Source organism: Podarcis bocagei (assembly GCF_964188305.1).
Source record: "Podarcis bocagei genome assembly, chromosome: 2".
Lineage (NCBI taxonomy): Eukaryota > Metazoa > Chordata > Lepidosauria > Squamata > Lacertidae > Podarcis > Podarcis bocagei.
In genome coordinates, this window is record NC_138126.1 from 69,100,342 (window position 1) to 69,111,100 (window position 10,759).

A 10,759-nucleotide genomic window follows, 5' to 3' on the forward strand; every position below is an offset into this window, starting at 1 on the left:
TTTCTTTATTGTGTACTTTTTCTGATAGCACCAATGCTTAGGGGGTAATGTAGAGGACAGCATCTGCCACTGTCTTTTTCTCGCTATGCAAACATAGTGGTGTTGGACTGGATTTAGGAGTGCAGTGATTTTAAGTGTGCCTACTATGCCCTTATATATGGGCAAAACACAAGCTGCGGAAGCTTGGCATAAGGAATGCTGTGGGAGCACTTGATACAGTAGCACTGATGGACCTAAACAGGTGTCGGCCTCATCAGTGCCTGCTTGAGAGACCATTGAGAGCCACACATAAGCTGCTATTGGCTCCTAACGAAGACAGGTGTGTGTGTGAGAACAGCTGATACAGCCAACTGCCGCCATAGGGTGAGGTAGATCATATTAAGCTCCTGGAATTGCACTTGAGCTACAGCCAATTTTGGCTCAAGAGAAATGAAAGGAATATTGGAAGGAGACATGGGATAAAAATGGTTTAATGTTTTAATTGCTGACTATGGGGAATCCAGTCAGTCTGTGTCCCACTTCATACAAGGTACAGGCTCATTTACACATTCCATACTACTGTGAATTATCACTCTGGTTCGTCTGCTCAAGTTCTTCCCCATGAGAATGAGTAGGTCTTAAATGCTTTTATCACGCTTGTCTGACCAATTTTGTAGTACATTAGCATCTTGGGCATACAAGCACTCAAATGTGCTTAGACATTAATAATTAACATTTATGTTGTGCATTTCCAAGTGCTCAAATTGCTTATTTCAGTTATCCTTACATGATTGCTGTAAGGCACTTGGGTTAAGGATAAGAGATTACGTAATGCTTCCTAGTGGATTTGTGACTGAAGTAATATTTGAACTAGGAATGCTACAGCTCCTAGCTGCTGGCAGTGAGTTATCACTTGCTACTGACATTACTTGTTGATGGTTAAATTGCTATAAGACTGACCCTTTTTACAGCCAATGGTTGCTGCCATGTAATGTTTAAATTGGCCCCATACTGCAAGTACCTGTGCTTAAATTGCCACCTATCATAATTTTTTAAAACTGCTATACAAAGAGCCAGTTGGAATCTTTGTTATTATCAGACTAATTTATTGGGCATCACTCCTAGAAATTATAACCTATAGTTCCCATTTTAGGAAAAGCATCTTTCCTTGTAGACTCATGGAATGTCTTATGTTATGAGATGATCCCTGGTGTGAGATACAAATTCCTCCATCTGAAAACAATGCAAGAGCCACCTGGATTAGGCCACTGGCCCTTCTAGTACAGCACCCTGCTCTCAAAATGCCTGGGGAAAGCCTGCAAGCAGAATATGAGAACAACACTGCCCATCTGCAGGTATGATTTCATAGTGGCTCCAGTACAGAGCAGTTGGGATGCCTCTAGGTTCCATCTTGTTCCCCTGTGCTGCTTTTAACACCTACATAAAACTGTTGGGAGGACGCATCCGGAGGTTTGAGCTAAACTCTCATCAGTGTTTTTATAGATTCCTGGGAGCTAGGGTTAAAGCACTGATTATGCAGACTAACCTTGTTTTTTGGACCAGGGCACCACCTAGGTAGGAGATAAGCTGTTAAGAGCTGGCTGATGATGGCCAATCATCAATCTATCAATAGAAGCCTGTGTGAGAAAGGAGGGAGGACTCTCATCCAACTGTGTGCCAGTGGGCAGAGAAAGAAAACATTGAGGGTTTCAGCCTGGATGATGTAGACCAGGCATGTCCAACAGGTAGATCATGATCTATGTGTAGATCACTTGACGTCTGTGGTAGATCACATTATAGATCACTGGCTCCCCCCAAAGGGGGTAGAATCACTGAGTAAATCACAGTCTCTTGGGAGTTGGCCAACCCTGATGTAGACAGAAGGAAAGGTTTGAAAAGAAGGGGAGAAGGGAGGGCAGATCTCTTGGTGGGCTGGCTGGGACAAGCTGAAAAAGAGAGAGGGCTGGCTGTTTGGCTGCCTTTGAATCCAATGCTGCAAGCTCCTCTTGAGATGTGAATGCTGGAGATCCCTCCACTGTATATATGTGTAAATGGAACACTTAATCATAAAGACACCAGTCCCCACTGTACCTCATGCCAAAGGAAAAAATCCCTGGGCAAGTGCCAAGACCTCTGGAATCTTGCACTGCTCTGGAGGGTAGGATTTGAACCTATGGCTACAAGAAAGGAGATTCCAACTAAATAGGAAAAGCTTTCCGACAGTAAGACAGTGGAACGGTCTCCCTTGGGTGGACTCTCCTTCCTTGGAGGTTTTTAAGGCCATCTGGATGGCCTTAAAAAGGTTGGATAGCCATCTGTCATGGATGCTTTAGTTGAGATTCCTGCATTGCAGGGGGTCGGACTAGATGAGTCTTGGGGTCCCTTCCAACTCTGATTCTATGACACAGCTCTACCTCTCACGTCTCCCTTCTACCCACTGGCCTGTGGGGGGCTGTGAACTGAGCACTTTCCCACTAGGCATTTCCTACTAAACACCACGGGGGGTGGGGTGGGTGGGACTAGATGACCCTCATGGTCCCTTCCAACTCCACGATTTTATCATTCTATGGCTTCCAGACAGGCTGCAATTCTGTGCGAACAGGAGCAGGACACCTGTGACCTCTCAGTACAGCTGAGGTCTATGAACACCGACCATGCTGCCTTGGGTTGATGGGAGTAAGAGGTCTCCTCCCCCCCCATCAAAAAACAAGCCCCCTCCCCCGGTCTGGAGGGCCGCCGGTTCCCCATTGCAGCGGGGGGGGGGGGCGCTGCCACTCTACCCGTCTCTATCTCTATGGCGAGGTTACGTGAGGAGCGTTTCCGGCGTGCCGACAGTCTACTTCCGGGCGCCCCTGTTCGGTGTGCCAAGATGGCGACGTCTCTGGGATCCAACACGTATAATCGGCAGAACTGGGAGGATGCGGTATATACCCCCCGGGGCCGGGTGGTGCCCTCGGGTGCCGGGGCGGGAAGGAGAGGGGTGCGGGGGGAGCTACTCGGGGCTCTTCAGTCTCCCGCGGGCGAGGGATCCGCTGCCGCCCGCCCGCCCGCCCAGTGAGGCGGCTAGGTTCCTGCTTTCTCCGGGTCAAGGGAGTCCTGGGAGCCGGCAGCGAGAAGCCTCGTGCTAACCACCGAAGTCGATCCGATTTCCCACCTTGTAAAATAGATGTTTTTGGGAAGAATCTAGCTTAGCGAAGCTAGTGAGGTGTTAACTGTTGCTGCGCAACAGTGCAGCAGTGGGCGTGTGGGCTGTTCGCCTAATATGCCGAAGTGCAGTTCGGAGGATGTATATAACTGCATGCTTTAAACGTGAGAACTCATTGCTGTGCTTTCTCTCACGGGCTGAAGAAACCAGGAGATTTGAGTTGCACTCATTTGTTCTCCTCTTGCTGTTTTTTGCTTTTGTGACACAGCACTTAAAAATAAAGCTGATACATGCTGTACACATAAGTAGCATCCAGCCCCAGAAGTGCCCTTGACACTGAATGCTTTCCATCAGATCCATTTACTGATATTAGGAATGTCTGAGGTGTTTGTTCTCACGTTCAATTTGAAACAGGATGTTTATAGACATGTTTATAGACATCCTGTTTATAGATTCAGGGTTGGTGAAATGTGCTTGCAGTGAAATTATTTTCTTTTCTTCTGTGTAGGATTTCCCCATTTTGTGCCAGACATGTCTTGGAGAAAACCCCTATATTCGAATGGTATGTGTTTATTGTGGGCTATTACTAAAGATCAGCAGAATGAAACAAAGATAAGAGGATATTAACTTGCAGGGAATTTCCAATTCCGACTTCATTGTTATAAAGTATGTACTCTTTATATGATGGATTTTGCTTCTAAGAAAATATGTTTTAAATTGAGGTATTGATCTTGTGAATAGGGACGCGGGTAGCGCTATGGTCTAAACCACTGAGCCTAGGGCTTGCCGATTGGGAGGTCAGCGGTTCGAATCACCGCAACAGGGTGAGCTTCCGTTGCTCGGTCCCAGCTCCTGCCAACCTAGCAGTTCGAAAGCACATCAAAGTGCAAGTAGATAAACAGGTACCACTCCGACAGGAAGGTAAATGGTGTTTTCGTGCGCTGCTCCGGTTCACCAGAAGCGGCTTAATCATGCTGGCCACATGACCCGGAAGCTCTTCCGGCTCCCTCGGCCAGTAAAGTGAGATGAGCACCGCAAACCCAGAGTTGTCAGCGACTGGACCTAATGGTCAGGGGTCCCTATTGTTCTTGTGTATTCACTTGCAAGAATAAGCAATGTATTGTATTATAGTTTCATTGGTAGAAGGTTATGCTAAATATATTGAGATGAATATCTTAGTAGGTATTTAGATCACTTGTTTGTGATTGGAAGTTAAGCATTTATAAATCATTTTAAAATCAGTTTGCCTGAACATAGTGATATGCCTCCATTTGTGTTTGCAGGCTCTCCATAAGAATTGTTTTTCTCTGAAGTTATTCTTCACTAATGCTCAAATTTACACTCTGGTGTACATGCACAGCTGTTATGTAACCAGCCATTCCCACAAAGATTTAATGGAAGAAACATTTCCCTTTTGTGTATAAAAAAACAACTTCTTCCATTGAATCCCTGGCAGGCAGTATCCTTTATGCTTGGAAGGGAGATCAAAGTACAGTGGTGCCTCGCAAGACGAAAAGAATCTGTTCTGTGATTCTCTTCGTCTAGCGGTTTTTTCGTCTTGTGAAGCAAGCCCATTGAAGGATTAGCGCTATTAGCGGCTTTTAGCGGCTTATCTGCTGATTGGATCAGCTGATAAGCGGCTTAGTGGCTTAGAAAAAGGGTGGGAGGGGAAAAAACCAACAGGAACTCGCAAGACATTGTCGTCTTGCGAAGCAAGCCCATAGGAATTTGGTTTTGCGAAGCACCTCCAAAACGGAAAACTCTTTCGTCTAGCGAGTTTTCCGTCTTGCGATGCATTCGTCTTGCGGGGCACCACTGTAACATTTCTTATAGAAATATGATTTTCAGTCTCTTTAGAAAGAGATGTGAGGTCAGAGGTTTTTGCATATTCTTATTGAAGAAAGTGTGAATTCTCTTCTGTTCCCTAGGACAGTCTGAGCAGATAAAGTAATATTCAGTACAGTTAACATATATTGTGGAGATAATTTGTAGGAGTTGACAAGGTAAACTGGATTTCAAAAGGCATATTATCTTGGGATACAGTTATTTTTTCTAACATGTATTTTCCTTTATTTTAGACCAAAGAGAAATATGGAAAAGAATGCAAGGTATGTTTGTCATTCAAAACAGAGTATGTTACGGTGACACAATTTTAAAGGGTGGTTGTATTACTGGTAGAAATATTTCCTGACAATTTAGTGTCACAGCAATAAAGGATAAGCATTAAATCTTACTCATGCAGCTTAGTTTAGTTCAATTCACTTCAGTGGTGTCAATAGAACATGTATACAACAGTGTTGCTAGAGCTACACAGCAAAACATATCATTCATTTCCACAATGGAATAATGGAGAATAGCAAAGATAGCATTGCCTAAAAAGGACTAAACACACTGCAATCAGTTCCCATCCTCATTGAGTCTTCCAATAATTACTTCCCTTGTTTTGAGTTTATGTAGTGTTGATAACTGAAAGTACACCAGTCATGTGTTCTTCTATAGTTAGATAGGCTGGTAAACGTTAATGCAATCTTGTCTCAGATCTGTGCTAGGCCATTCACAGTATTTCGTTGGTGCCCGGGTGTACGGATGCGCTTTAAGAAGACAGAAGTGTGCCAAACATGCAGCAAGCTGAAAAATGTTTGTCAGACCTGCCTTCTTGACCTGGAATATGGTGTGTAGCTATCATTTTACTATACTGTGCAAATACAAAATTAACACTTTGTTGCTGAGTATAGAATGTTGTTGTTTTATATCTCATCCTTCATCTCAAAGGATCCTAGAATGCTGAGTGAAACAAAATTTAAATGTCTAAAATCAATTTCAGTACAGAAACAGATTGCATATGGACTCCCCTTCCACATTTGGGCCTGCATGCATTAGGTGCTGAATGGCACATACTGGTGCTATTCCCTCTGCTTGGAGAGTCTGAATTGAGCATCATCTTTCCAAAGCTAGGCAGTCATTGCTGACATTTTTTCATAGTGGAGATGAAGTTGAAATTGTCTCTTGCAGTATGTGCTCAGCCTGCTTCTCTTAAGGAAAATAACTGGACAGAGGTCCATGGTTTTAGTCCATGATCTACTTTCAAATGCCCTCAACTTATTTGCTTAAATACTTTGCTTATAACGTTTGTGGTCATTATTGTTTAGCTTTTATATTAATTTTCTGTTTCCCCATTAAATATTAGGTCTGCCTATTCAGGTTCGAGATGCTGGACTCTCGCTTAAAGATGATATGCCCAAGTCGGATGTTAACAAAGAGTATTACACCCAAAATATGGAAAGAGAGGTGAAGTAATGTTTCTTGTGTTGTTAGTAGCGTTAAAGTAAATGAACCAGATCACTAAGACATGTGTTTTTCACCTGGTTTTATTGCGCACATCCCTGTTTCTCTGCTTTTGTAGATCATGAACTCTGATGGCACCCGGCCTGTTGGTGCTTTAGGAAAGGCAACATCCACCAGTGACATGTTGCTGAAACTGGCTCGGACTACACCTTACTATAAACGCAACCGTCCACATATCTGTTCATTCTGGGTGAAAGGAGAGTGTAAAAGAGGAGAAGAATGTCCCTACAGGTATAATTATGGTGAAAAAGTAAACTTTATCAAGAAAGCAGATGTCTGAGTAATTAAAAGGTTAGACGAGACAGGTGAAATTGGCACTTAACAACAAATGTCATGAAATATTGCTCTTGAATCCTTAGACACGAGAAACCTACAGATCCAGATGATCCGCTTGCTGATCAGAATATCAAAGATCGTTACTATGGAATTAATGATCCTGTGGCTGACAAGCTTCTCAAACGAGCTTCCACAATGCCTCGTTTGGACCCACCTGATGACAAGACAATTACAACGCTGTATGTAGGTGGCCTGGGTGACACCATCACTGAGACTGACCTTAGGTAAGTGCATTTTTGGATCTACTTCAGATGGTGTGGCTTGGCAGTGTTGGTTACATGTCTTTTGGTATGTCTGCACAATAAGCTTTGAGGTTGTGGAGTGTATTAGGTTTGAAGCATCTTAGACTTCAGGAATGTGAAAAGGGGCATTTCTTTATTGGAATATGTTTCCTCCTCAGGAATCACTTCTATCAGTTTGGCGAGATCCGGACGATAACTGTTGTGCAGAGGCAACAGTGTGCATTTATCCAGTTTGCTACCCGACAAGCTGCAGAAGTGGCAGCAGAGAAGTCCTTCAACAAGCTCATTGTCAATGGTCGCAGGCTTAATGTGAAATGGGGCAGGTGAGTGATAAGGAAATCAAGTGATGGCAATGTGTGTTTTTCTTTCAGAGATTCTGCCTTGACAGTTTCTGCAGTTAGCTGAGAGCACTATCTTGCTTATTCGCTAAGCTGAACTCATGCAGCTTCTCATAGAGCTATGACCATTCTAAGAAAGCCACCCAGTTCTCTTCCTTTCTTACAGTATTAGGGAGCATTACCAAGTATATTTTGCAAATCAGTTGAAATACACAGCTATTAAAGTATGGCACCGGCTGTGCTTTTTCTAAAAAAAATATATAAAAAATTAAATTTGTTTTTGTTAATATATGCTTACAGTTTTTTAAATCTGGAAGTCCAGCATCCACCCAGCTTAATACTTGACCACAGTTCAAATGCTTTGATTTGGTTTCAGGTCTCAAGCAGCCAGAGGAAAAGAAAAGGAAAGAGAAGGAATCACAGAATCCGGTATAAAACTGGAGCCAGTGCCGGGATTACCTGGAGGTAAGGAAAGTGCTCCTTGTTCAGAAACATGGGTTTTCTGACATTCTAGACAAGGTGAATTGCAGAAAAATTGCTTTTCTTGTTCTGTTTATTTGGAAAACAGAGGCGCAATAAACATTTTTATTTTGAGAGGTTAAGGAGGTCTCATTTTGAAGCATAGCTAGAGACTGACTGAATTAGGACTAGAGAAGGAAACAGTGCTTACGAGAGAGTCTGTGAATAAGTTTATCAGAAGGGAGGGAGGTAAAAACTAAAGGTAAAGGACCCCTGGACGGAAGGGAGTTAAGTTATACTTTAAGGCAGAAATGAGGAACCTGTGGTCTTCCAAATGTTGTTGGGCTCTTGCACCCATCAGCCCCAGCCAGCACAGCTCATGGGACAAGGATGATGGGAGTTGTAGTCCAAGAACATCTAGTGCCTTGAAGATTTCTCCTTCCTGCTTTAAAGGTTGGGTGGTTAAACTCTTTTGAAACCTAATAATATAGGCCTTGGCAAGATGAGGCATTTGATTTAGAGTCGGGTGGCTTTGATAGGGAAGGAAATTCCTTTACTGAACCTATACGAACGATAATAGACATTGAGAAAATGGGCAGCAGTAGTGCTCCATGGACTTGGGTTGCTCTCGTCTTCTGAAAAAGGTTGACATCAAGGCTTTTGTGTTCCCACAGCTCTTCCTCCTCCTCCTGCAGCAGAAGAGGAGGCAGTCTCTGCAAACTACTTCAACCTACCTCCCAGTGGCCCTCCAGCTGTGGTGAACATTGCCCTGCCACCCCCGCCTGGCATTGCTCCACCCCCACCCCCAGGTAATTTTCCTTTGTTTTCTGGGGAAATATGTAGCAGAATGTCTTGTCTTTGCATCTATGGATCTACTTTCTATTGCTTAGTTAATCTCTAGGACAGGTAGAGGCAAACTTGGCCCTCCAGAACATCTTTTATTGGTATTCACTTAAAGAGAAGGCTAGTTGAGCGTGTTTGCTTCTTTATTCATCCCGCTCAACTTTATCATGGCATTTAGCAACAGAGAAGCGATTGCTTGTGAAGCAACATTGTGGGAAATGTAATTGTGGGGTCAGAATATTTTTCTATGGAAGATTTGCAGCCCAGTCTTGTGCTTGATTGCTAGGAAACAGCCCACAGAGTGCCATGTGGCTTACCCAAGCAAGATGGATTAAAACAACAAATAAAATAAAATAAAAAAGAAATTGTGTTAAAGACAACAAAATCAAGGTATCTGACATTAATTAAAGGAGTATGTCAGGTGCCAGTCACAAATTCAGAGAATTTTCTCTTACCTATAAAAGCTTTGATCAAGTGTCAAAGATTGTCTGTTCTCTTTTCCGCAGGTTTTGGGCCACACATGTTTCATGCGATGGGCCCTCCACCTCCTTTCATGAGAGCTCCGGGTCCTATCCATTATCCTTCTCAAGATCCACAGAGAATGGGTGCCCATGCCGGGAAGCACAACAGCCCCTAACATCACAAGAGCATTCTCATTGTTTATTTTCTTCTTCTTCTTTTTTTTATGGAACTTTACGTTGGTAGCATACCACATTCAGTTACAATGTGCAGGAAACAAAATATCTCTCCTTCATAGTCACACGGCCCTGGTTCAGTCCAGCTGTGTTACACAAACAAAAAACCAGATCACTTGTATAACCAAAGAACTTGATACAAGTATTTTGAGGCAACAGTGGCTTTTTTTTAAATGACCTAGAGGAATTTTAATTATAGTAGAACTACAAATCCCATCAGCGTTTTCAGTTTTGGGTACTTTCAAATAAACTAGTCTTTGGCAACAAAACGAGACACCCTCCTTTAAGACAGTTTGGTAATCCCCAATGGAAACTACCCAACATTGTTCAGAATGGCCTGGAAAGCCCTTCAGTAGTAATCTGTTTGAATGTCAAATTACTGTGTTGCCATTAAAACTAGATTCAAGTTTCTCTTGGCGCTGAGCTGGAATGGAAAGATACAGGGAGGTCATAGACTATAATGAGGGGCATATGGATGCTGTGCCACTTTCTATTCAATGCTGTTTCCCATCATTCATGATTCTGTCTGTGATGCATGCTACCAAAATGTTGAGGCGGCAGCATTGCATGCTTGTTAAACCTCTGTTAAAGGGGTTGGTGACTCTTTGAGTTGTGACTTACGTGTCCTTCATGTCCATTTGCTACTGAAACTAGTCTGGTTTATTTCCTAACGCAACACTTGATTACTGATGGCTCTTTTAGATATGTGTTTTCGGTATTTACCCTGTACCATCTGTTTTTCTGCATCAAGTCTGTCATGTGTCCTAGTAAAGAGAATCATATTTTTACCTATGTCCAAGTCTTATTACCTTGTGTGCATTTTTTTTCCTGAAAAAAGAAAACACAGCACTTTGCAGGTTCACTCAGTGATATCTGGAATTTGCTTCCAGAGGCAGTTGTGTAAAAGAAATGGATTTGGCATTGCTTAGTGTTTGCCCCATTTACTAAAAGAATGGAATATAAAAGTGACTGATGAACATTTACACAAATGCATTTTGATTTTTTAGGCCCCCACACTGGTGTGAAACTGCAGGTGGTATGCTATTTATCAAAAGTGCCCAAGTCCTTATTGAAGCAATTTGAAGGCTTTAACAAATTCTAAAATGACATCAGAGACGAATCTCAAATATTGAAGTGTTTTACCAAATAACCAAGCAACAAGCATTTTAAAATATAGTTCATTTTATTTCCCCACATATTTCCAAATGTAAACATCACTTCCAGTTCATAAATTTAGAACTATTCCTTCACTGACTAGGATTTTGTAACAAATAATAGTCTGATATTTCTACCTATTAAATTGCCTATATGCTGTGTTATGGGAGCTGGAATGGAAAGTCTACTCTCGATGTTCGGAATAGCTGTTGAAGTGCCCCC

General features: G+C 42.7%; 1 protein-coding gene across 1 annotated transcript; it reads left to right on the forward strand.

The window, feature by feature from the left end:
• Window positions 1-2,792: 2,792 nt before the first annotated feature.
• RBM22 (RNA binding motif protein 22) lies at window positions 2,793-10,170 on the forward strand. Its single transcript, XM_081185323.1, has 11 exons — window positions 2,793-2,902; window positions 3,633-3,686; window positions 5,203-5,232; window positions 5,663-5,795; window positions 6,312-6,412; window positions 6,528-6,700; window positions 6,829-7,029; window positions 7,206-7,370; window positions 7,762-7,850; window positions 8,519-8,653; window positions 9,194-10,170. Exons 1-11 carry the CDS (start codon window positions 2,849-2,851, stop codon window positions 9,322-9,324), a joined length of 1,266 nt encoding a protein of 421 aa, XP_081041449.1. The 5' UTR covers window positions 2,793-2,848; the 3' UTR covers window positions 9,325-10,170.
• The last annotated feature ends 589 nt before the right edge of the window (window positions 10,171-10,759 follow it).

Excerpts from the sequence above, each read along its gene's own strand:
- RBM22 (XM_081185323.1), top strand. The coding sequence starts at position 2,849 with ATGGCGACGTCTCTGGGATCCAACACGTATAATCGGCAGAACTGGGAG. Across the intron at positions 5,233-5,662 it reads AATATGGAAAAGAATGCAAG|ATCTGTGCTAGGCCATTCAC; the intron begins GTATGTTTGTCA and ends ATCTTGTCTCAG. Across the intron at positions 6,413-6,527 it reads CCCAAAATATGGAAAGAGAG|ATCATGAACTCTGATGGCAC; the intron begins GTGAAGTAATGT and ends CTGCTTTTGTAG.